The 27316-nt window shown below is 42.8% G+C and overlaps 1 protein-coding gene across 4 annotated transcripts in view; it reads left to right on the top strand.

The window, feature by feature from the left end:
- Nucleotides 1–6505: 6505 nt before the first annotated feature.
- The window catches only part of LOC101842987 (CREB binding protein), a 126802-nt gene continuing 105991 nt past the window's right edge, over nucleotides 6506–27316 (top strand). For all 4 annotated transcript variants that reach the window (XM_040748159.1, XM_040748160.1, XM_040748161.1 and 1 more), the window contains exon 1: nucleotides 6506–6715. In XM_040748159.1, coding sequence (XP_040604093.1) covers nucleotides 6631–6715 — 85 coding nt within the window. In that variant the 5' untranslated portion in view covers nucleotides 6506–6630. The remainder of the gene's footprint in view (nucleotides 6716–27316) is intronic.

A 27316-nucleotide genomic window follows, 5' to 3' on the forward strand; every position in this document is an offset into this window, starting at 1 on the left:
ACACCTCCACTCTAGGGTTCTTGCTCTCAATCCGGGGGCCTATCTTCCTACTGTATTATATAATATGCATATTATATATATGACATATCTATATCTATATCTATCTCTGTTGCTCACTCTATGACCCTGAATGATAGACTATTTAAAAACAAGAGCCAGATGTGGTGGCTCACACTTGTAATTCTAGCATTCAGGAGGCAGAAGCAGGAAGATGGTGACTTGGAAGTCAGACTAGGTTACATAGTGGGACCGTGTGTGTGTGTGTGTGTGTGTGTGTGTGTGTGTGTATGTGTGTGTGTGTAAGAGAGCGAGAGAGCGAGAGAGAGAGAGAGAGAACTTCTATTGAAGTTTCAAGAGATTCTATAGAAAATGATTAGTAAGATTAGAACTAATAAGTTTGTTGGATCAGCCAAAGATGTACAGATCTCCATGGGAAAAAAACATGAAGCTTTATTGCAAGATAAAAGAAAATTTGAAAAATGATTAGTGATATGTTTGAGAGTAAAAAGATTTAGATTTTAATTTTAATATTTAAAAATCTTTTATTCTATCAGTGAGATGGTTTAGCTAGTTAAAACACTTATCACCAAGTCTGACCACCTGAGTTCAATCCCTAGAGCCAGCATAGTGGAAGGAGAGAAACTTTTGTTGACCTACACACACACAGTGGAAGGAGAGAACCAACGCTGACCTACTCTCTCTGTCTCTCTGTCTCTCTCTCTGTCTCTCTCTCTCTGACACACACACACAGTGGAAGGAGAGAACCAACGCTGACCTCTCTCTCTCTCTCTCTCTCTCTCTCTCTCTCACACACACACACACAGTGGAAGAAGACAACCAACACTGACATACACACATAAACACAAGCACATACACACAAATGTAATAAAAATAAAAAACCTTTAATTATGGAAATTTTCAAAGTACACAATGTACACAGAACTGTATGAGGAATCCACCTATGCATGCAATTGGGCTTCAGTGACTAGTTTGTGTGTGTGTGTGTGTGTGTGTGTGTGTGTGTGTGTGGTGTGCATGCAATGTGTGTATGTATGTTCAATCATGTGTGCTGGTGTGCATGCGCATGAGTGAGGATGTGTGTATAGGTCAGAGGCTGACATCAGGTCTCTTTCTCAAGGCCTCTTCACTTTGTTTAGTGAGGTACTGGCTCTTGCTAAGCCTGGGCTCACTCATTTGGCTAGTCCAGCTAGTCAATTTGATCCAGAGATCCCCTGTCTCAGCCTCCTGAGGCAGTGCCACGTCTATGTGACTTTTACATGGGTTCCAAAGATCTAAACTTAAGTCTTTACCACTGAGCCTAGTTCCTAGGCAATCTTATTTTGTTTATACCCCCACCACATTACTATACTACATTATAAACTTTGTACATTATCAGAGTGTAATATTTACAGATTAACAGATTCCTAAGGCTAGCATTGTTTAGTTGTTTGTATCTGTGTTTTTGAGACAGGTTTCACTCTGTATCTCTATCCAGCCTGGGGCTCACTAAGTAGCCCAGGCTAGCCTCTGATTTACTATATAGCCTAGATATAGCCTGGAACTTCTGATTCTCCTACCTCCCTTGAAGTGTTAGAATTATGGACATGTATCATTGCACCCAATTGACCTGCTGGAATTTTGTTATCATCCTTTGGTCTCCCCCTCTCCATTACCCATGGCTCTCAGGGGTCAACTACTCATGGAATTTTATGTTATTTCTTTTTGTATCACTTCAATGTGCACCACTATCTTCCTACTGCTACCTCCATATCACTTAAAGGCAAAGCCCAAATCTGATGCTCTCTTTTAACCTAGGTCTAGAAAGGTATAATAAAGAACAAATTATACAAAATCTCATGTCTTAAATGGTTTCTAAGGTTCTTATGTCCTTTGAAAGATCTACATCTCAACCTTAACCCCATTGTTCCTGATGCTTAAAGTAGCAGACTCCTAGCCCAGTCCAGGGTTGGGACATTCCAATGCCATCTCCTCCAGTCCCCTCCCACCACCACTCCGTGTTGCACCAATTATATCTTCTCACTTTCCCACTTGGGTCTGGCTGGCCATTCTTGATGCTTTGCCTCATCTCTCATTTCATTCTTTCCAAGTAGATTGTTCTTTTGGTTTTTCAAGACAGGGTTTCTCTGTATTGTTTTGGAGTCTGTCCTGGAACTCACTCTGTAGACCAGACTGGCCTTGAACTCACAGAGATCCGCCTGCCTCTGCCTCCAGAGTGCTGGTATTAAAGACGTGTGCCACCAACACCCGGCCCAAGTAGATTTAAAAAAAAAGATTTATTAAAATACATACCCATTAAAAATGTAGATGTGGCCGGGCGTTGATGCACACCTTTAACTCCAGCACTGGCAAGGCTGAGGCAGGCAGATCTCCATGAATTCAAGTCCAGTTTGATCTACATAGCGAGTTCCAGGCCAGCGATGGCTATTTAGGGAGATCCTGTCTCAAAAGCAAAACAAAACAACAATTATAACAAAAGTGTAGATATCAACCAGGTGTGGTGGTGCATGCCTACAATCCTAGGACTCTGGAGGCTTCAGCAGGAGGATTACAGTGAACTTGGGATCAATGTGAGCTACACAGTGAGATCAATGCCAACCTGGGCTACCTACATACAAGAGAACCTGTCTCAAAACAAAACAAAATGTATAGATGTCAATGGTTTTTAGTATTTTTACAGAGTTGAATCACAACTGCCATTGTGATCACCAAGAGGAGCCCCATCTCCTATAGTTATTTGCTACCTCATACAGCCTCTGTATACCACTAACCTATTTATTGATTTGCCCATCCTGGACACGCGCGCGTGCGCACACACACACACACACACACACACAAATGGACCCATACAACATGTGGCCTTTTGTGTCTGGCTTCTTTCTCTGAGCATGATTTCAGGTTCCTTCATATTGTATCAGTGCCAGTATGTAAGTACTTTTTATGACCAAATACTATTACACTGTTTGGAAACCAAGTTTACACTTTCACCGTTCACCAACGGATAAAGCAGATGAACTTTTCTCAGGAAACTGTCCTTGATTTATCCCACATTATTCTACTCTTCTGGGCCCCCATCTGAGCCTTCTGTAAGCAGGGATTCCTCCACCCTTGAGTGTGGTCTCTGTCCACAGAGGATGAGGTTTGTGAGAAGAGGAGGTAGCCCGTTGGTGCTTGTCGCCTTCTGGTCTTGCTTCCTTATCATTAGGACTGTGGTAACTGGAGGTGTGGCAGTGGCCCACAACCCTCAAGGCATTCTGAAGTCGACAGTGATGTCCAGCTAAAAGGAGGCAGGCAAGACCTGCTTCTTGTTCTCTTATCCATGCCCCCAGCTAGTGTTCTCAGAGGAGACTGAAACTGAGGGAGAAATAGAAAGGAAAACCAGATATCAACAAGGAACAGAGGAACTGGCCAAAGTGATGAAGGTGAGAACGAGTAGAAAATGATTTTGAAGAAAAGGCGTTTTAGGGTGGGGCATAAAGGAGAAAGAGGAGTGAGGGGCTTGTGTCTAAGAACTGTGACACAGGTTCTGCTCTACCATGCTTACTCCGAATAGTGGGGACTGAATTTCTCAGTTCTCTTTGCAAACTGGAGTGTGACCCAATATCAAAGCTGCCCACACGCAGGGGAATGACTCAAGGTCAAGGGCACACTAGTAGACAAAGTATTTGGGGGAAGACCTCGGATTTTCTTCATGCTATAGGTAGTGGTCCACTCATTCAGTCATACAACTCACAAACCTACATTGGGGGGGGGGTGTTGGAGACAGGATTTCTCTGTCTGGTTCTGGCTGTCCTGGAATTCGCTTTATAGACCAGGCTGGCCTTGAACTCACAGAGACCCATCTGCCTCCCGAGTTCTGCCCAGATATAAACCTTCTTCTTAGTTGAAACCATAACCATGACTGAGACACAGCCCCTGCCCTCAGTGAATGTATTGCCTCATGGTGAGACCAACCAACACCCAGGGCACTTCAGATGAAGGGTGATTCTGGCCCCCTGACCCTCTGTGATTCCACACACTTCCTCCACTCCTGTGAAGATGAACTTTTGAATACTCTAGTTACGATTTCCCACGCTTGTCACTTTAACTCCTCAAATAGTGCACGCAGGGACTTCTATATGCTTTTGCCCAGGGAATTAGTACAGTGGTAATACTCTGAGAATCTCAAGAAATATTTAATGAAAAAATAAAAACATAAATGAACTGGACAAAAACACCAAATGGTGTATTAATATTATGGCCTCTGATTTTGCCCAGAAGTGATCTCCAAGGCCCTAAAGTGGGGTAGAAGGACTTCCTGGAGTAAGTGAGGTTGGACTGGGTTTGGGAGATGAATTATTGTGCTAGTGACAGGTCTTGTCAGCACTGTGAATAGCATTGACAAAACTATAGAATATCTCGTGATGAGAACTACCTAGTGGATGAGTGGGTGTGGGATGTTGATGGGAACAGAGTGATGGAAGGATGGAACAGATGAAACACGAGTGGGCAGCATGAGCTTTGAACGGTTTAAGAAAAATGTGTACCACCCAATCCCAGCATTGTTACATATGTGTGTATACATACATCGTGTTTATTTTATAAGTATTCTTAGTGTTTGCCCTTTTCTCTGTATAGGAGGAGCTAATTTGTTTCAAATAGATTTCCTCTCTCTCTCTCTCTCTCTTTTTTTTTTTTGCAGAAAGGTAATTTTGGTGCTGTGTGGTGAAACACAAGAAAAGACTATGTGAAAAGTTGCCTCTGTCACAGGATGAGCCCATGATGGACAAACCGGGTGGCAGAGGTGTGGGGAGGAGGAGCCCATTCTTCAGGTAAAGACGTGGGGAGACTGGCTGCAATGTGGGTGGGTGGAGAGGGAGGAGTCCGCTTGACTCACAGGTTTCTGGCTTAGGATACGGGTGCTGGTGATAGCTTGAAGATAAGGACTTCCTTTTGAGAGATAGTTAACAGAGATGGGAAAACTAGCTTTTGAGGCGTTTAGACAGTGGCCCAGGTGAGGTCTCCCTGCGATCGTAGGTTCTTCTGGGCACCTGCCAGAGCCAGGGGTGGTTTTCCACACCCCTAGGACACCGAAGTCCTCGGTCTTGGTACTAAGGCCCTGTTCAGCTGCAGGAGACAGTGCTCCCAGTCTCTTCCTTCAGGTGACACCTTTGGACCTGGCCCCATCATGCTGGGCTTGGGAATGGGAGCTCAGGAGCCTCTCGACGCCCTTGCTAAACTTAAGGAGAACAAGGGCTCTAATCTCAACCTTCCTCGGTGATCTTGGGAAAAGTTGCTTTGCCCCTTCCTGCCTCAGTTTCCCTATCTACACACACTCCGGAACAGACCCGATGCCAGACTCCACTTCACCATCACTAGCATAGGGCGAGAAGAGGAGTGGACTGCGCTGTCGTCTTCCTAGTCACCCGGGAGGTTGGCAAGCAGGGAGGCTCGCAAGGCAGCTGCGAAGAGGTAGGGCTGCCAGGGCGGGACCGGACGGGCTGGACTCCGACCAGCGCCGACTCCGCGCCTGGGGGCCCAGACTCGAGCCCAGGGCGCCCTCCCCTCGCGTGCCGCGCCTCTGACGCCGTCAGAACAAAAGTGGCCGCCTGCTCTGCGCCCCCCCACGTCCCGCAGGCCCGGCCCAGCGCCGCAGCCCTCCGCCTCACGCACTGCCGCCGCGCCTTCGACCCTTCCACCCGAGCGCGCTCGGCTCTTTCCGTCGCGGTCGGCGCAGGTGGAGGGGGCGGGGCGGGGGCCGTGCGTGGTGACGCCGCGGGGGGGTGACGTACAGGCGTGCCCCGCCCCCTCCCCCTCCCCGTTCAGGCTCTGGAAAGAGAAGAAAAAAAACTTTCTTTTTTTTTTTTAATTGAGGAATCAACAGCCGCCATCTTGTCGCGGACCCGACCGGGGCTTCAAGCGCGATCTACTCGGCCCCGCCGGTCCCGGGCCCCACAACCGCCCGCGCACCCCGCTCCGCCTGGCCGGCCCGCTCCGCCCGGCCCTCGGCTCCCGCCCCGGCGGCCCCGCTCGCCTCTCGGCTCGGCCTCCCAGAGCCCGGCGGCGGCGGCCGCGGCGGCCGCGGCGGCGGCGGCACGGGTGGGGCCGCGGCGCGGCGGCGGCTCCGCTCGGCGCATTGTTTTTCCTCACGGCGGCGGCGGGCCGCGGGCGGGTGGCGGAGCCCGAAGTCTCCCGGTCGTCCGGCCGCGGGCGAATTCATTAAGTGGGGCGCGCGAGGGGGGGGCGGCGAGGCGGCGGCGGCACCACCATGTTCCCGGGCGCCGCCTGAGCCGCGGGGCCGGGCGCCGTCGCTGCCAGCCGGGCCCGCGGAGGCGGCCGGGCCGCTGGGGTGCCCGGGCCGCGGAGTGTCGCGCTCGGGAGGCGGGCAGGGGATGAGGGGGCCGCGGCCGGCGGCGGCGGCGGCCGGGGGCGGGCGGTGAGCGCTGCGGGGCGCTGTTGCTGAGGCTGAGATTTGGCCGCCGCCTCCCCCACCCGGCCTGCGCCCTCCGCGGCCCGGCCCGCGCTCCTGCGCTCGCTCCTCGCTGGCTCGTCTGCTCGCTGCCGCCGGCCCGACCCCCGTCCGGGCCGCGTCGCGCCACCCGCGCTCAGGGCTGTTTCCGCGAGCAGGTGAAGATGGCCGAGAACTTGCTGGACGGACCGCCCAACCCCAAACGAGCCAAACTCAGCTCCCCGGGCTTCTCCGCGAATGACAGCACAGGTGAGGCTTGGGCCAGGCGCGCTGTCAGCGTCCGTGGCGGGGAGGGAGCTGGGGGTCGCAGTGGCGGGAGGCTCTGTCCCGGGCCCTGCTGGGGCTGCGCTTTCCGGCCGGGGAGGAAAAGTGAAGCGGGGGCGCGGCCGAGTGTCCGCACGCGTGGCCGGCCGGGATGACAGCGGAGGGGACCTTGGAGGTTTGCCGGGAGAGAATGAGACCGAGAGGTAATGAGGGCTTTCGGGATCAGACCCCCTCTGTAGCCGCTGCAGTCGGGGGCACAGCTGCCACCGGCTTATGAGTTGAGACTGAGAAGTTTCTTGGAATGTGTTGCTTTGGAAAACGCTTAGTGGTTATTTTGAAACTCTTGATTCTTTCATTCTTTTTGATCACCTAGTAATTTTTTTTCAAAACCCCAAACTTCATTTGCAAGATGTCATCAAAGTTGCTGTGGTGTCTTTCATTTACATACGCAACCTTAAAAAGAACCTAGCAGGCTTTTAAAGTCCACTTGGACACCAGTCTCCCTTTGAGTTTGGACTGGTTTTACAGTGGAGATGTAAGATTTAAAAATCAAGGACTGTAGGATTTTCAGTTTTCAGGAGAAAAAAAAAGCAAGAAACTGCTAAATCCCTCCCCCTCTCCGGCCCCCGACTAGCTTCCCTGCAAACTTACTTAGGGGATCATGATCGTGTCATATACCCACTTTTCTGTTCATTCAGTAATTCAGACTTCTCCTGAACAGCTCTATGGTAACATTACCAATTCTTTGTATTTCCTCTTTTAAGCTCTCCTTCGCAATAAAAACTTGTGCGCTGCTGCGAACAATGCCGTCTCACCGCTGCTAGCGTTTCTCCAGTACGTTCTTGTAGTAACGGCATCTGAAAATGAGTTTCTGATGAATGGGTCCAAATCAGATTACATTGCTGCCTGCAGATTGGCGCTAGACACAGCTGTTCAAGTTGTGACTTTACCCAATGTATTAAAAAATATTTCCTACTGTTGAAACAAAACTTAGACTTTGTGGCTTCAGTTTGAATCCAGTCATGAAAGGAGATGGGTAATGTTAGTTAATGTAGAAATGAGAGGTGAGCATTCTCCATCCCCCATCATTTTTCAGGAGATTTTTGTTGACTTAAAATTTGTTCAACAGTGGGAAGGAATAAATGATTCTCAGGTACAGAAAAGTCACTAATGGTATTTTTCTTTTTAAATGACAAGTTGAGTTTGAATTTTTTTTTTTTTTTGAGACAGGGTTTCTCTGTATTGTTTTGGAGCCTGTCCTGGAACTTGCTCTGTAGACCAGGCTAGCCTTGAACTCACAGAGATCCACCTGCCTCTACCTCCCAAGTGCTGGGATAAAAGGCATGGGCCATGAATGACCGACCCAGTTTGACATTTATTTAAAAAAAATCTACTTATTGATGTGAGAAATGTGGAAACAGTGGCTTAAATGCCTTTTTGCAGAATAGAGCTTCCTTGTTTTAGTAAGCTTGCCATATTTGAGCCAGTGGACTGTAATCATGGGAAATGTACATCATACCAGGCAGGTTTAGTCCAAAAGCTTGTCCTCTGATATTGGTAACTTGAAGGCTTTTCAGCTTTGCTGTTATTGAGTGAGGTTATTGTAGATTTTTTTTCTTAAAAGTAGGGTCAAATTAATAATAGAACTACAAAAAGACCTGTAATATTGTACACATCCAGCTATTTACAAGATGGAACCCAAAAGATGGCTTTTTTTTTTTTTTTTGGTGTAGCTTCTGTTACTGGATGGCCAGATATTTACTGTATGTACTGCTAATCAAAGTAGAGCTTACCAGAAAGGATTTTCTGAAATTAACCACTTTGTCCCCTTTTTTTTCCAGTTTTTACTTAGGAAAAGCACAAGAACATTTTAACATGTCCAAATGTATGAAACAAAAAGTAGTAGTTTCTAATGATTCTGTCTTAGATGATCAAAAGAATAAGATGAGCTGAATCTTTGGTGACATGAAATGCACCAACTTGAAAAGGGTGTATTAGGGTGGACTGCTGAGGAAGGGGCCATTACTGAACACATTAAAAAGGTGAATCCTTGTCAAGAATAACTATTAGTCTAAGATCCAGTAACAAGATAGAGAGATCTTAAAGATGTAAATTAAACAAATGGCTGAATTATTTGTTAAATATATTTAAAGGAATGACTGCTGGAATAGAGATGGAAGGATAACATTGAGAAATTCAGTATCGTTTTAGTGAGGGATTCTATCTCAGGCCTGCAAGAGAAGATTGGGCCAGGGTGGGCAAGGTGTGTTCTGAGCACAAGATTAAGTGTGAGGGAGGAGATGAAAGGAGGAGAGGGAACAGCTCTAGACCCTGAGAAACAGTAGCTACTTGAACTATTTAACACAGGCCACATCTTTGAGGACTGTCTTATGAAGCCATCAAGTGCATTCATTTTCTAGGGATGGTAGTGGGTGGAGAAGAGAGTACGTTTGATGTTGAGGAGTCTACAAAGCCTATAGAGTAGGGGAGCATCCACATATGCTTAAACCACTAGGGTTAGAAATTATCTGAATGATGAACACCTTTGTCACTTAAGATGGGGAGAGCACATAGAGGAAGGAAGGTGCCTAGAGGAGGGTAGCAAGAAGACGAAACGACTTTTCACCCCACCATCTAGGCAGTTCTGGAGTGGCATAGATTCAGATGGTATCTGATGTTGGCATGGTACTGTTTTCTTGTTTTGTGTTGAATTGTGAAGCACTTTGTAAGAAGGGGGAAGGACTTTTGTTACTAATATATAGTTGGTTGTATGTTTTGAAAACTTTTTCTTAATATGTCCAAATTACTTACTCTGGTGTCTTTTAACACTAGGGATTCATATTGGGACAGTGTAGGAGAAATATTCAGGCAGGTAGTAGACATTTAAAAAATCATTATTTATTTGTATTTTATGTACATTGGTGTTTTGCCTGCATATATGTCTGTGTGAGTGTCTTGGATCACCTGGAACAGAAGTTACAGAAGTTGTGAGCTGCTATGTAAGTGCTAGGAATTGAACCCAGGTCCTCTGGAAGAACAGTCAGTGCTCTTAACTGCTGAGCCATCTTGCCAGCTCCTCCCCTTTTTAACATGTATGTAATTGTATGTATGTAATTGCCAGTTCCTTCATTTATGAAAGCTTCTTTCTTTTTAAGACAGAGTTTTGCTGATTGGTTCTTTCTCGATTGGAATTTTCTGTATACCCCAAGCTAGACCCCAAACTGGCTGTGGACTTGGGATCCTCCTGATTCAGCCTTTTATAAGCATACATCATCACATTTAGTGATTTTGGCAACTTTATGACAAAATATGTGTCTAACAAATAGACCGTTTAAGAGGTGTTAGGGCTCAGTGAGTAAAAGGTAATGGCCGTACAGGCCTGGTAATCTGAGTTCCAGTCCCAGAGCCCATAGAAAGGTAGGTGGAAGGAGAGAACTAACTCCTTTAAGTGTGCTGTGACACATACCCCTTTATAAAAAGTTTTAAATTTGTCTTTTGAAAATTGAATAGAGGTGCTATGGTCCTAAACCATTTTATAATTCCTATGTCTTAAAGAAAAAAAAATAACTTACTTCCTATATATCCATAGACTGGCCTCAAACCTGTAATTCTGCCTCAGTCTCCTGAATGTTGATGGAATTATAGGCATGCTGTGATCACTAGCAAAACGTTAACTTTTCAAGAGGTATAGTCCTCACTGTGCTGCCTAGGCCAGCCCTCAACTCTTAGACTCCAGTGAATCTCCTGTCTCAGCCTTCTAAATAGGTATGCATCTCTAAATGCAGTAGAGCAGAGTATTTAAAGAAAGCTTGTGGCGAATATGTTTTGTCACCAACATCTTTTACTGCTAAATGGTAAATCCTCATCGTGGGCAGTCCTTTATGTATAAGACAGTGCTTTTCTCAAAGCTGTCTTGGCAGCATATGAAGAGAAGATACATTTACTGATGTTTTCTAGATAATTTAAGGGGGATCTAGATTTGGGTGAGATAACTCAGCATGTGAAAGCACTCACCATCACACCCGAAAGTTTGATCCCACTCCTGCATCTAGTGGAAGGAGAGAACTGACTCCTGCAAGTTGTCCTATGACCTTCGTACATGGGTCGTAACATATACATGCCCATGTATGCACACATGCGTGTTGTTGTACACACACACACACACACACACACACACAGTACTTTTCAGAAAATTTGGTGGTGAGATGTATACCATTGGTGTGCTGGGCCTCATTTTCCTCTGATTCTGTTGTTACACTCCATCTAAACTGGATGGGCTCATTCATGTTCTTGTTTTCGGAAGGGCATAATTGAGAAAGGTTTCTTATTTTTTTTACCTTATTGTTGTCTCGACTAAATAGGAAGTAAAAGTTTTCGTAGAGTTAAGACTTTGTCAACTATATCTTGCCATGAAAGTGGGGACTTTTTGAGGGTGGGAAGGGGCTGCACAGGTAGCTCTTCAAAAAAGATGGTGTGAATTAAATATGAATCACACCAGTGGTGCTATAGTGGTAAAAGGTTGGGATTTTGTAATTAGTTGTTTTTTTTTTTCCTTGAGACAGGATTTTTATGTATTTCAGACTGGCCATGAATTCCTGATGCTTCTGCTACCACCTCCTGAGTTGCTGGGATTACAAATACCTTCTACTGTACCCTACTTGTAGTGGTAACTGTTAGGGGTAACTGAAAATAGCTTATAAAGGAACCCAGGCTTATTTCTGCTGTTGGTAATTGATGCTAGGTTGTAAGCCAGTAGCTTTACTTCTGCCATTGTAGTTGATTCTCAGAGTACTCCATTACTTAGGACTCTGCCAAAAACCAAAAAACAAAAAAAAAGCTGATTTTTGTGTGTGTGTGTGTGCTTATTTCATGTTTGAAAACAAAATAGATTAAAGTGGGGTAGCTAGCATGCCTTCCTTTGTTAAGACAAAGTATATCTTGCTGGGCAGTGGTGGCGCATGCCTTTAATCCCAGCACTTGGGGAGGGGGCAGAGGCAGGCAGATCTTTGTGATTTGAGACCAGCCTGGTCTACAGAGCAAGTTCCAGGACAGCCTCCAAAACAATACAGAGAAACCCTGTCTCAAAAAACAAAAAAACAAAACAAAAAAGATGAAGTATATCTTATTGTGGGTTTGTAAAGATTAAGAAATCTTGCTAGTTAGTTCTTGGGGTTCCATTAGTGAGGTTGTCACCTCTTTATCTTACTCACATCAGCACTTGGTGTGTATTTCAAGAGATTACACGGTGTCTCAATCATCTGTGACTCTAGTGTCAGCCTTTGTGGGCACTAGGTACACATATGTAACCAGGCAGACAAATGCTTATAATACATAAAGTGAAATAACTTTCTAAGGTGGTGGTGCACCTTTAATCCCAGTACTCCGGTGGTAGATGCAGGTGGATTTCAGTGTAGCTTTGGAACCCGTCCTGGAACTTGCTCTCTGAGAGAGAAACCCTGGAAAAACAAAACAAAACAAAACAAATTTTTTAAAGCTTTTGTGCTCCAGTGAGGTTAGTTCTAGCCAAGGAATTTTGGTGTCAGCCTCTCAGATCTTGTGTTGGTGGGCTCTATGGATCTTCAAAGATTAGGGCTGAACTTTGCACCATTCCCACAGCTCATTAGCACCAGGAACACCCCCCAACCCCTTATGTAATGTATGGATCAGTAAAGAACTTCAGTAAAGGACCAGAGAGATCATATTTCTGGCTCTGTGGGCCATCTGGTCTCTTGTTCTAACCATTCAACTTGATCATTTTGACAAAAACTCAACCATAGCACAGACAGAATGTGGATATGGCTGTGTCCTCTTAAACTTTGAATTTTCCCTTGAGCCACAGCTTGATTTTGAGTGGCAGGGGACTCATGGTCTAAGCACCCATTTGGGAATACTGGCCTACAGTGGCTATCACCAGCTGGGCACAGCAGTACCCCACGTTTTTGAGACTGTTGTACCTGCCTGGGCAGTGACCAGTAGGAGGTGCTCGCTTAAGTTTTTGTTTTTTTCATGTAATAGTTTTTATACCATATTTAAAATCAGATAAATTTAACAAAAAGCCTGATAACTTCATAAGGTGGCTTTGTTCTTTTGCTGACCATTTTGCTTCTTGCTGACCCTAGTAGTCCACAGCATTCTTTTCCCTGCTACTTTGTCACCTCAGGTCTTTAGCATCCTTTCTTTTCTGTGAAACTAGATGGTGAGCAGCTCTGTTGGAGCTGGTACAGATTTCCCACAATTGTCCACTGGCACTGAGCACAGCAGGAGGAGGCTTACTTTCATAGTAGGCCCTGAGGAGATGTTTGAGGCAAAAAGTGAGAGAATATACAATTTCTGTCCTTGCTTTTATACTGCTTGTCAGCACTTTTGGGTCCCCCCCCCCCCCCCCGTTTTTTGAGGCAGATTTTCTCTGTGTAGCCTTGGTTATCCTAAACTCTGTAGACCTGGAACTCTGTCCTGAAAGCTCTATAGACCAGGCTAGCCTTGAACTCACAGATCTACTTGCCTCTGTGTCACAAATGCTTGGATCAAAGGGGGGCATGTGCCACCACTGCCTGGCTTTTTTCTTCTTTCTTAATTCTGACGTTTTCAACATTGATAACCTAGTTAGTGAGCTCTGGCCAGGGTTCAGCTCTCTAACTTCAATTTTCTCATCTGTAAAATAGGATGATTATTATATTATTACAGTATTATTTGAGGTGTTGTCTAGAAAGTACCTGACCTGGAGGAAATGCTCACGAATAAGAACTAGCAGTGTAGCTGCTAGGGCATGTGGTTATGGTTTGCCCTCTGAGGACTTCCTGGGAATGCTAATCTGATCAGATCCTGTTAATTGCTGGAAACAGCAGTAGCTATGTGCGTGTTACTACAGAAACCCATGTATAGATGGGTCTGTGGTAATTCCCTCACTGGTTATAAAATAAGAAATTCTGTTATCAGTACTATTGATTTTTGTCTCCATTTTTACTTAAAAGAGATGTTTATTTTTATTTTGTGTGTTTTGCCTGTGTGTCTGTGAACCATGTTTGTGCAGTGCCCTCAGAGACCATAAGAGGGCATTGGAACTGGAGTTACAGATGGTTGGAGCTGCCTTGTGGATGCTGGGAATCTATCTCAGGTCCTTTGGAAGAATAGCCAGTTCTCTTAACTACTAAGGCATCTCTCCAGCTCCTTCACCTAATTTTTTTTAACTAGAAACATTATAACTGTGAAAAATTTAAATTATAAAAATGTATGTGTTCTGTGAACACTTGATAATTTTAAAACATATTCCATGGACTTCTGAAATCTCAAACATGATTCTGTTCTTTTAGGCATTGATACTGTGATTTTGGTTGATACCTTTGAGTGACTTAGAACTGTTCACACAACTCTGAAACAAAAGTAAGAGAAGAATACGAAATACAATGAAGTGTGAAAATGACCCAAGGGGCAACCCAAAGAGGATGTGTCTGTCCTCCACTGTTCAGAGCGTTTCAGTGTGGAGAATCCCAGGGAGCTGAGGTGGGGACAATGGTTTGGTGATCTTCCCAACTCTGTTGCTTCCCTGGTCTTTCTTGCTGTACTATAGTGCTAATCAGTCAGTTGGGGAAGCCCAGCTGTTTTCCCAGTCTTCAGGACTGGAAATAGAACCCTAGCCATGACATTTTTTTCTTCCTGGGTGTCACAGTACATACATCTCTTGTGTAACTCCTCTTCTGGTTGTTCCCAGATGTCTCTCAGAAGCCTTCATACTCCTGGGCATGCACTCTACCCTCTGATGTGATCTGATGTTGATACATATACTCACTGCATCTGTTTTTGGTTTTGACTATGTAGACCAGGGTAGCCTCTGCCTCCCATGTGCTGGGTTTAAAGGTGTGTGTTACCACCCCCCTCTGATTTTTCAAGACAGGGTTTCTCTGTATTGCTTTGGGGCCTCTATTGGAACTTGCTCGGTATACCAGGCTGGCCTTGAACTCACAGAGATCCACCGCCTCCCAAGTGCTGGGATTAAAGATATGCGCCACCACTGCTCGGCAAAATCCTTGTGCCACATTTTCTTTATCCATTTATATGTTGAGGGTCATCTAGGTTGTTTCCAGTTTCTGGCTATTATGAATAGAGCAGTATTGAACATGGTTGAGCAAATGTCTTTGAGGTAGGATGAAATGTCCTTTGGGAATGTGCCCAAGAGTAGTATAGTTGGATCTTGGAGTAGATCAATTCCTGTCTTCCCAAGGAACTACCACACTGATTTCCATTATGGCTATACAAGTCCCACCAGCAATGGATGAGCATTCCCTTTATTCCACATCCTTGCCAATATGAGCTGTCATTTTATTGATCTTAGCCATTCTGAAGGGTGTAAAATGAAATCTCTGAGTAGTTTTGATTTACATTTTCCTGATGACTAATGATGTTGAACATTTCTTTAAATGCTTCTCAGCCATTTGAGTTTCCTCTTTTGAGAATTTTTTGGTTAGATCTGTATCCCATTTTTAATTGGGTTATTTGTTTTCTTGATAGTTTTTTAAAAATTCTTTCTATATTTTGGATATTAGCCCTCTTTTTTGCGGGGGGGGGGGCGGTGTGGAGACAAGGTTTCTCTGTGGCTTTAGAGCTTGTCCTGGAGCTAACTCTTGTAGATCAGGCTGGCCTCGAACTCACAGATCCTCCTTCCTCTGCCTCCCAAGTGCTGGGATTAAAGGTGTGCGCCACCACTGTCCAGCGGATATTAGCTCTCTTTTGAATATGTAGTTGGTAGAACTCTTTTCCCATTTTGTAGGTTGCCACTTAGTCTGGATACCAGTGTTCTTTGCCATTAAGAAACTTTTCAGTTTCATGGGGTTCCATTTATTAATCCTTGATCTTGGTGCTAACAGTGTTTGATTCAGAAAGTCTTTTCTTTTGCGGATGAGTTTAGGGCTATTCCCCACTTTCTCTTCTGTCAAGTTCAGTGTATCTGGTTTTATGTTGAGTCCTTGAGCTTTTTGGAGTTGAGTTTTGCATCTATTTGGATTTCTTCTACATGAAGCCATCCAGTTTGACCAGCACCATTTGATAAGGATACTGTCTTTTTTTTCCCAGTGTTTATTTCTGGCTTTTTTTTTTTGTTTGTTTGTTTTAATTTAAAAAAAAAGCAGGTGTCCATTGGTATGTGGATTTATGTCTGGGCCTTCAGTTCAATTCCAGTGATTGCCATGTCTTTTTGTTTTTGTTTGGTTGTTGTGTGTGTGTGTGTGTGTGTGTGTGTGTGTGTGTGTGTGTTTGTTTTGGGGGATTTTTTTCCCCAATCTTTACCTGTGCCTGGTGTAAAACAGGTATTTCTTGGAGCTGCACTTGAAGTCATTCTGCAGTATAAAGAATGATCTACTTAATAGGGCTAGACAATTCTCTTGTAATATAAGTTATTTTCATAACAGAAAAGCTTCTCCTTTTCCCAAATAGTGTTGTATTTTTCTTATGAGAACATTAACAACTATTCAAGTTTACTTTTTTGGTTACTTTATGTATGGTACTTGTGGAGGTCAGAGGGAATCATGGGAGATTTTCTTCTTCTGATACATGGTCCCATGGATTGAACTTGGGTTATCAGGTTTGGCTGCAGGTACCTTCACTTGGTGAGTCATTTGCCAGCCTTCCCTTGCATATTTTAACTTTATGGTTAGCACAGCCAATGAAATAGCAGAAAATTAAATTGTTCTTTATGATAACCTATGGGGAAGGCAGAGGCAGTATTCAAATAGAGTAGATTTTGGTATTTGATTATGAATTGAATGATGACACTCAGGTGCTATAGAAATTATCAACAAGTAGTGTTTGCTTTGATAGTTATGGACTATGAAAGCTTGACCCAATTCTTCTGGATTAAAATATTTTGAGTATTTGTCACCTGATTAAAAGTAGAACCTTCTAAACATGACTCAGAGTTGAAGGAAATGTCAGAGCTTTTTATACTGGGAGTCAGCCGTGTGTGCTCAGAAGGGAGCCCTGGCTTTGTCTCAGGGTGGACGTGGAAGTTCAACTCCCAGCTCAGCAGCTCTGTGACTGGGGGCAGAGGCTTCATACATTGAAATCTTGGGAACAGAGGGAGGGGGTGAGAGATCTCTAAAAGGGAGCTTCCCCTTAAAGTAATCTATTTTAGCTCAGTTTTGATTAGCTTTGTGTGTATATTAGGCTGTTATGGAGCTTGGCAAATAGCCAGTTGAGGCAGCTATTATTGTTGAATTAATTGAGAAACTAGCTGACATTACTTACCCCTGGGGCCAGTGAGGGTTGGGGTGACTGATACATGGATGAGTGAGGGCCTTGACCCAGACCTAAACCCATAGAAGCTTCTCATTAGGACAGTGTAAGAAGTCTTTTCCTGTCTTTTCCTGTTTCACTCTCAGTACCATGGTCTAGTGCAGTTTCTGCTCCAGTCATAGAATGAGTTGAGAGCTGAGATTCAGAAATCCTACTAAACAGGCAATCTGTGACTCACTTTACTCAATCTGTGTTTTGTAGTTCAACTGTTCTTTGGGAACAGTTGAGAAATTGAACTCTAATTAAGTGGAGCTGGTTTCTAGTTACAGTTTCAGAGCAAAGGCTTGATATGGGTTAAGATTTATAGAGTAAAAGGAAAAGTGAATGTAGAGAAATTGTAAAAGTTGTCCTTTATAGAAAGCAGTATCTGCAAAGAGAGTGGTCTTGGGCTTCCTGAGCATCTTGTCAGGGAGTGTCAGTGAAAAATCACTCATTCTTCTTACCCATGGATCTTGAGGGAGCAGATCCAGCTCTGCAAACTCTGTGATGGGAAGTTCTTTCATTGGAGGTTATGATTTTTCCATCTCTTTGATATTTTAGCTATGGTTATTTATGGTTTTTTAACTAGTAAAAATTGTTCCATGGTGGACAAAGAATTTTTCTCTTAACTTGTGGGTGTCATTACAAATTGAGGCTTGTAACGTAGTAAGCAGCTAATACTGAATATACCAAAGGTGTAAATTATGGATAGGGTCTTGTACTCTGGGGACTGGATATTGTTTGTAGTGCATGACCTGCCCACAGTTGACCTTTTCATGAAACCTCTTCAGGGATCATTCAGATGTCAGCAGAACAGACATCAATGTTGTATGTAGTTCCTTCTCAGCAGTCCCGGAGGCATTTGGACAGTGCCCTTTTTGAGACAATATTGGTGATCTGGAGGTCAGTCCTACTCAGTAGGAGTTAACAGTCTACCTGTGCCATCAAGCTCTTGAAATATGACACAAGAACTATTCAGTTTTATTTATTTTTTTGTGTTTGAGACAGGGTTTTTAATAGCCCAGGCTTGTCTCAAACTCACTGTGTAGCTGAGGTTTATCTTGAACTTCTAATTCTTATGCCTCCATCTCTCAAGTGCTGTGATTACAGGCATAGGCATGCTTAGTTAAATTTTAAGTTTTTGTGAAAATTAGGTAGATGGCCTCTAATAACTAGTGGTCATTATTTTGAATAATTACATTTGTCTAGAGTTTTAAGATATTTATGACAACGTCCTTTTAAAGATGGAACCTACTTTGAGAAATACTCATGGCTTAAGTTATTTTTCCAGGGTTATTCACTGGGGAAACACTTGTCAGGCTGTGGTGTGGGCCCTGGTGATTGAGAGTAGTAAGACAGGCCAGGCCCAGACTGCATTCATGAATGTGTTCAGGCTAGAGAAGACAGATCTTAGACAGTCTGCTGTTACAACACTCAGAAGGAGGCACTGAGCTTGTGGAATGCCAGATGGGGCAGAACTTGCTCTGAAGGGTCTTGGAGGCTTCTTGGGGATGGTGATGTGTGCTGAGGTCTGAGGATGAAGAGATGGCAAATTTTAATTTATTTTTTTATTTTTCTAAATGGCCATGGGGGACAGCACAATGTCAAATGTGAAGGTCTGGAAGTGTAAACCCTTGATCACCTATAGTTCACAAAAAAAAAATCAGTTTTGTTTTTGAATTATTTGCTGGACCATCCTAACTTAGGGACTTCCTTTGGTTTCTGAGATGGTGGGTGGACACAGATAGTGAGGGTTTGTTCTCGGGGAGTTGGTCAGGCCTGGCCTCTATTCTCAGCTTTACCACTTCATTTTTTTATTCAAAAACTGTCTCAGTTTTATTTGTGAGCGTTAATTGGTATACGTGGTTGGAACATGGTGATAACCTTGGTTGGCCTCTATTCTCAGCTTTACCACTTCATTTTTTTATTCAAAAACTGCCTCAGTTTTATTTGTGAGCGTTAATTGGTATACGTGGTTGGAACATGGTGATAACCTTGGTACAAAAGCTGCTCTTGCCAGGTGGACTGGATTGAGTAGTAATGGTTAAGCAGTTTACCAATTCCCATCAGTGTCTTTTGTCATCTCTCCAGTACCCCTCACCTGGTTTATTTTGTTTTTGTTTTTTGAGACAGGGTTTCTCTGTATTGTTTTGGAGGCTATCCTGGAACTCGCTCTGTAGACCAGGCTGGTCTCGAACTCACAGAGATCTGCCTGCCTCTGCCTCCCCAGTGCTGGGATTAAAGGCGTGCACCATCAATGCCTGGCTCTGGCTTTTATTTTTATTTATATGCATGTATGCTTATGTCGTCCCTCTAGATCACTGGGGCCCACACCACAGACTGACAACTGTTTCCTCAGTGAATAACTTTGGAAAAGTAACCTAAGCCATGAGTATAAAGAACACTCTAGATTAGCTTTTGATTGAAGAAGCTGAAGCTGGAAGCTTCAGGCAGGGTGGTGAGGGGGACTTACAGAAGGAAACTTATAGAGGAAAGACATAGGAGGTTCCTGCAAGGTGAGTCGGGGATGCTGGTTGGGCTTCTAGAGACCAGATAAGGTCACTTAAGAGCCTTTAATATCCAATCAGGGACTTCTGGCCTTCCTTTTAGAGCTTAAAGAATAATACAGTTTTGATAAACTGACCACATCCAGAGTAATTGAGGGAAGAAGTATTGCAGTTTGTTTTCTGCAAGTCTTTATATTTTTTCCATCAAAGCTTGTATCTGTCGAGTTGGCTTCTCTTATCTTAGCCTCACTTTGGGGGGGAAAAGTGCTCTGAAAGCAGTGTAAGAATTGGAACTAGGGGTCTTTAAAAAAAACTTCACATGCTAGGTCTTGAGTATGCATCTACACACACACACACACACACACACACACATACACACACACACACACACACACACCCGTGGCACATGCTCGTGTGCTAATGCTAAATGAAATTAATTTTAAAAATTCAGTGAGTAATACATTCTATGTTTGAAAAGGATGAACACCCTTCCTCTGTTTCTGGAATCACTGTGTTTCCCACAGTCAGCTAACCTTGACTGTTTCTTCTCTCTCATTTTAGACTGTACTGTGCATCTCTAAGCAAATGTGGGTTCTTGTCCACTACCCAGAGTGGCTCCCTTGTACATGCTGACCTATTGTAAGTGCAGTTTGAACTGATGAATAGCTTAGACTAATAGGAAGTATTAATATTATATGCATAGGGCTCATTCTGTCATCTTTCTGTTTTTAAAATAATAGGAGTGTGTAGGGGGTATATGCATGAGAGTGCCACTGGGTTCCATTGGAGCTATAATAGAGGTTGCTGTGAGCTGTCTAACTTGAGTGCTGGGAACCTCACATGGGTCATCTGCAAGAACAGTGCATGCTCTTAACTGCCGTCTCTTCAGCTCTCTTTCCCTTTTTAAGGTTTATTTTATTTTTATTTATATGTGTGTGTGAATGAATGCCTTATGTGCGTGGGTGCCGAGGAGGTCAGAAGAGTGTGTTGGATTCCTTGGAGCTGGAGTTATAGGTGGTTGTGAGCTGCCTGACTGACATTGGTGAACTTGGTTCCCCTGGAAGAGCTTAAGTACTGCGGAACCATCTCTTCAGCCCCCTCAATTCTGTCTTCTTAGTTTAATAGTGAAGTTTTGCTGTACTGCTTAGATAAATACTGATAATTTTAGTGTTTGCACTGTTAAATAGAACTGGAGTTTTAAGAAATTTCATGTCTCAGCTATTAGGCATGTTACTGTCATTAAAATGCATACCAGGTAGCCAGGACATACTCACATTCTGTTTATGGTTTTTGGTTCCTAGTTTTTAAAAGCTTTGGCTTTGTACCTACTTTATTAGGTGATGGATTACTAAACAGTAAAAATCAAATTTTTACTTGGTTATTCTGAGAATATGTATGTTAACCATGGGTCTTTTTTTTTTTTTTAAACCGTGGGTCTTTTAATTAAGTTAATTTTGAGATCATGAAACACTGAAAATGTCACAGAAGTCTGCTAGGAAAAGGGTTAAATCATTGGGGCCTTTCTGGAGTATAGTTGAGCCCCTGTCCTTCCAGGCAATCTGGAGAGGACCCGTTACTGCAGAGAGGGGTGGATAATGGAGAGAAGGCAGGGATGTTTGAAAGTCATTAAATAAAAAGTCAGGATGGACAACAAAGATGAAAATTAAGACTTCTTAGGGATTAGGGATAAAGGATAAATGAACATGTGTGTGCAATTTAAGCAATCTCTAGATATTGTTTTCAGGAAATTGAACAAGACATTTCTGAGGTCTTTTTTTCTTTCATTTTATATGTTTCTAACTACTTTTTAAAATAAGCCAAAACCAGGGTTTACAGTGTACCTTAGTGGTAGGGCACTGGCCAAACATGTATGTGTGAGGTCTTGGGATTGGTCCTCAGCACTGCAAACAGTAAAAAACTTGTTTTTGTTTTTAAATGAAAAGTTAGTTAAAAACGTAAGTCCAAATCAAAATGTCCTGTTAGTTGATTGATTGGTTCATTGGTTTCATTTTCAGTGGATTGAGCCCAGGGCTCTGTGTATACCAGGTACTCTACCACTGAACTACATCTGTATTTGAAAACCCTCACTTCCTTAAAAAGAAAGTCTCCACATGGGCCAGTGAAATAGCTCAGTAGGTAGAGGTTCCTGCTGACAGCCTGGGTTTAATCCTTGGGATACAAAGAAAGAAGGAGAGACTCAACTGCTCTAAGTTGTTCTCAGACTTTCACACATGCACCTACATGCATGCCTACATACACACAAGTGTATGTATAAAAATAACTAATATAAATTCATATATGTATATTTTTGTATTTGTAATTAGGAGAATTTTTTAAATGTGGGACAAAGATGTGATTTTGTTTTGCCGATAGATTTGGTGTCACTTCCTTTGGTACAATCTCCATCTTGTTTGGTTCACTCTTTGTAGTAGTGGTTTCTCATTGACTGGATTACTGGAAAGAATCAGTGTCTGAATTTTTTCTTTTGAATAATATCATATTTCTGTTACATGTAGATTGTCATATTTCTTTAGGAAAAAAAGTATCTTTACTTTTCCCCTCTTTTCTATCATTTTAAGCCCATGCTTTTTGTTTTTCAAGACTGTATTGTTTTTCATGCTGTATTGTTTTGGAACTTGCACTGTAGACCAGGCTAGCCTAGAACTCACGGAGATCCGCCTGCCTCTACCTCCCGAGTGCTGGGATTAAAGGCATGCGCCACCACATCCAGCTCAAACCTTAATATTTTAAAAGCACATTTATTTACTGTGTGTGTATGTAGTTGGGTCTATGGGTATGTTCGAGTGATAGTCAAAGAACAACCTTTAGGAGTCAGTTCTATTCTTTTACCTCATTGGGGTCCCCAGTATCAAACTCAGATTGTCAGGCATGGCAACAAGTGCCTTTATCTGCTAAACTGTCTCACTGACCTGCATTTGTAATTAAAGTTATTTGGGGGCAGGGAGTGTAAACATGCCATAACACATTGAAGTCAGGATAGCTTTGGAGTTGGCTCTCGCTTTTCCACTTATTCTGGGAGTTGTACTCAAGTTGCCAGAGTTTTGTGGCAAGCTCCTCTACCCCATGAGCTATCTTGCTGTTTCTCTAATTTTTGATTTCATCAGATTGTCCTTCAAAAGCATATATGTTGATGAAGTTTTTTTTTAAGATTTATTTATTATGTATACAGAGTTCTGCCTGCGTGTATATTTGCATGCCAGAAGAGGGCACCAGATCTCATTACAGATGGTTGTGAGCCACCATGTGGTTGCTGGGAATTGAACAAGGACCTCTGGTAGAGCAGCCAGTGCTTTCGGCCAGCCCCCTATGTTGATGAAGTCTGAAATGTAAATGTCTCTCAGTGGTCTATGTTTATTTGGTAACATAGTCTAGTAACTAATACTATTTTTTTCTTTTTATGTTTTAGACATGGTTTTATTATGTGGCTCAGGCTGTCTGAAGTTTTGGTACCTCAGCCTCTAATGATGAGAGATTATAGGCATTAGCTAACACACACTGCTCAATACTCAGGTGCTTCAGCTGATGATTCTCCATTTTTTTTTTACTCTTAATTTTTGGGGGTGGGGGCAGGGCTTTTTTGAGACACAAGCTGGTCTGGAACTTGCAGCAGTCCTCCTGCCTCAGCCTCCCAGGTTCTGGGAATACAATTTTAAGATACCACACCCAATAATAGTTTCTTATGTATTTATTTGCTCATTTATTATTGCTTTTGTATATTAGGCAGAGGCTCTATACCACACAGACACATCCCCTGTGTTTAATGGAGTATTTTTGTACTTAATGCATTTGATTTCCTGTTTTGGACACTCAATAGCCCATCTACATATATAATGACGTCTAAATTTGTTTGATTTCCAGAATGTGCTCTTTGTCCTTTTCTCCTGACTTAATGTTGCTACCTGCTTGTTTTGTAACTCACAGCTATTGACCCACTAGTGTCTGTGTGTTTATGTTGATATGTGGCTGCAGAGTCTGAGATGGCCAGGCACCTGGGTCTCAGTACTTGCTTGCTCCAGTTCTGGCTGAACACCCACAATCCTCTTCTTCCAGGACTGTTATTGACAGGATAATCCTCTCCCAAAGCTACTGGTTGAGTTGTAGCATGGGCAGACAGCTGGTCATAGTAGTTCCCTGAGGTCTGAGTCCCTTTCAGCTATGCTGCAGAAAACAATGGACCTCTTCTTCCTGTCCCTGCCACAGACAGTCATCCAGTAGGGGATTTTAAGTTATGTACTGTAGATCTGGTAGCCTGCTCGTGTGACAGCTGCCTTCTGTACCATCCTTGCGTTTATGAATGTTTTTCTTTACCCTGCAGGAGTGAGGGAGATAGTGACCATACTTTGTTAAAACAAACTTAAGTTGTTTTATAGTAGTCTGGGGGTGGTCTTTCCCCGTGACTATTAAGTGTATAGAATTAACATAGGAGGATGACTGCTTCTAGGGCCTGATAGTTTAGGGCATGACAAAGAACATTCAGGTAAGTCTGTCTTGGGTTGAGTTTTGATTTGTTTTGTGACAAGTTCTTGTTAAGTAGCCCAGGTTGGCCTAGAGCTAAAGATTCTCTTGCCTCCACTTTCTTAGAGTGCTGCATTGTGGGTGTGTGTTACTGTCATACCTTGCTTGTCTTGAATTCTTTAAATGGAAGGTTAAAAAGTGTTCAGTGAAGCAAGCTTTCCTGATACCTAGTACAGAGTGATCATGAAGTGCATCTGAGAAAATAATAAAATGCTTGCATTTTAGTAGTAATAATATGAAATAAGAATTTATCTTTTCTAAGTCAATTCTTGAAAATTATATCAAGTACATTTCCTTATTTGTTTTTTGTTCTTTTGAAGTGGGGTCTTATTCTGTAACCCAGGCTCTCCTGGGACTTTCTGTGTAACCTTGACGAGCCTCAGCCTTGTTGGTAAGCCTCAGCTTCCCAGCTGTGATTTTATGTATTAATCACTGTACCTGACCTTAAAGTGCATTAAAAATAAGTTTTTACATTATTTATCTATTTATTGTGTGTATGTTTGCACCATGTGGGTTCTGGGGAGCAAATTCAGTTTGTCAGGCTTAGCAGCAAACACTATTTTACCCAATGAGTCATTTTGCCAACCCTTTAAAGGGCATTTTTCTTTTCCTTTCTTTTGATTTTTCGAGACAGGGTTTCTCTGTGGTTTTGGAGACTGTCCTGGAACTCGCTTTGTAGATCAGGCTGGTCTTGAACTCACTGAGATCTGCCTGCCTCTGCCTCTTGAGTGCTGGGATTAAAGGCGTGTGCTAACAATGCCAGGCTCCAACCCTTTAAAGTGCATTTTAAAGTTAGGTATTTCTCTTTGATTTATATGATACTTTTTAAGGTTCTGTAGTTTTATTCAGTGGATTTCAATAAATACTTTGCTTAGTTTCCTTTTGATTAGTTCAAATAGTGTAGTGTGTGCACTGTAAATATTTTAAGTACTTACTAAGCAGGTTTCCACCTCAGAGTGCCTCTGGTTGGATCCTCCTGTAACATGACTTATCTAAGACTGAAATAAACGTGGCTAGTCCTTTCTGCAAGGAGGGACAGTCCAGGGCAGGTGACTTGTTCTCCACTTTAGGGAGGACTGGGGATGGAGACCACTGTCCACTCTAGTGAAGACAGTCTCTAACAGATTAGTTATTCTGAGGAGAGATAAGCATAGATCACTATTCAGAATGAAAAGCTGGATATGTTGGTGCACACCTTTAATGCCAGTACTTGGGAGGCAGAGACATGGGTATCTGAGTTCAAGGCCAGCCTCATCTATATAGTGAGATCCAGAGTTCTGTTGTGAGACCCTGTCTTTAAACAAAATCAAAAAAAAAAAAAAAAAAAGAAAGAAAAGAAAAAAAAACCAACCAAACAATCCAGAATGAAGTAAAATATCTAGTAATTATATGATAGCATTTCTGCATAATAGAAGCCAGAATTACAGAAGATTTTAGAGAGATTTGCTTTAATTATTTCCTAACAGTCACTGGGGAGAAAAAGTTCAGTGTCTTTTGGGAACTTGTATAATTGCATGGATAAACATACACTGGCATAGTTGCTAATAAAACTTCTCTTTCTCCCCCCACCCCCACTCTCTGTCATTGGAGAACTATTCTGTTATATATTTGTATAATTGCTACAGATTTCCAAGGCTAAGTAAGCTTCATTTTTTCCAGAATGGGCATAAGTTATTCAGACTGAGGTTATCAAGGCTGAGCAATAGAGAGCATAGTAATGTCTAAGCCCTACTATGTGGGTGTGGGTGATGGGACTGTGACAGTCATTGCCTTAAATTGAACTGTCAGTTTTTGAGTAACTGTGGCAGTAATAATTAATGTTTATTGAGCCCTGACTATATGCCAAGCTTGATGTATACAGAGTTTATTATTGAGGTTCCTCATCTATGTTCCTGTGGACAGCCTGCTTGTATAACATCAGGTCAGGAAGACAGCAGTGGTAATGACAATTGTGACTTGAATTCAGAGCCACTGGTGCTCTTCTCACCATACCAGATAGCCCTTCATGTTTGTGTATTATTAGCAATAGATAGAGAAAGTACAGGATGGTCTCCAGTTCATTTAAGAAGAGTAGCCTTTGAAAGTGTCTACCCAGCTCTCTTTAAACGTGTACTTTTCAGCATGTCTTGCCTCAAGTTTTTTTGATTCAGGCTAAGTGTGGTCAAATATGCTTTTAGTCCTGGCATCTGGAAGGCAAGAGGCAGAGGCCAACTTGTTCTCAAACAAGCAAAAATCCAACAAACAAGCCCCATATTTTAAAATCGACAAAAATCACATATTTTATCATCTATAACATGTTTTGATTTATGTATATTTATTTATATGTACTTATTGTATGTATGTGTCTTGGATTGGCTTAATTTCACTAACAGGCCGATGCATTACCTCACACATTGTATCCAGGACTGACTTGGGAATTAAAAATTCCTTTTTCTTAGTTTTCCAGGGTAGCTGAATAGAAGTGTTCATCTTTTAAAAGATTTGAGAGGAGCACTTGAGTGGTTAGTTATAGTACAAGTAGATACTAAAAGAAAACATAGAGGATTCTGAAAAACTAAAGATATTTTTCACAGAGAGTAAAGGTGGGTGCTTCACTTTTGGAAGTGGGGGAAATATGTAACAAAACAGCGTCTTGGGCGGGAGAAATGGCTCAATAGTTAGGAACCTTTGCTGCTTTGTAGAGGACTGTAGTTTGATTCCCAACACTCACTATTGGTTGACTTATGACCCCATGTAACTCAGCTCTAGGGAACTCACTGCCCTTTTCTGACGTCTAAAGCACCATGCACTTGTGTGCACACACCTCTCCCCTTCACACACACATAATTAAAATTAAAACCCAGCATCTGTTTCTCCCAGTACCATTTCTTCATCTATGGCTTGCCTTTGTGTCAGCCTTGGGATCCAGGTTCATGGATGCTGAGGTGTAGCCATAGAGTGAAGGGATTCTAGGACACAAGAATCCCCCCTGGAACATAAGAAGTAGAAAGAGAAAGATGAGTCAAACAATGTAACATTCCAAGAGAATTTATTAGTTTTTGTTCTGTTCCTGTTTTTAACATGTAGTAATAAATGTTAAGATTACTGTTTTATATACTTGACTAGATAAGAACTTGCTAAAATTGGCTTTGTATAATTGATGCACTCATGATGTTCATTGAGTGAGTGCCTGATACTGGTATTTTATGCCAAGGCACTAAGTTGACAGTGGTGAGTCAGACACACAGCTTCTCAGTGCTTTCACAGAGCTTGTAGCCTCCCGAGTAACAAAGTAAAGGTG

This window comes from Mesocricetus auratus, unplaced genomic scaffold (assembly GCF_017639785.1).
Source record: "Mesocricetus auratus isolate SY011 unplaced genomic scaffold, BCM_Maur_2.0 Super-Scaffold_100007, whole genome shotgun sequence".
Classification (NCBI taxonomy): Eukaryota; Metazoa; Chordata; class Mammalia; order Rodentia; family Cricetidae; genus Mesocricetus; species Mesocricetus auratus.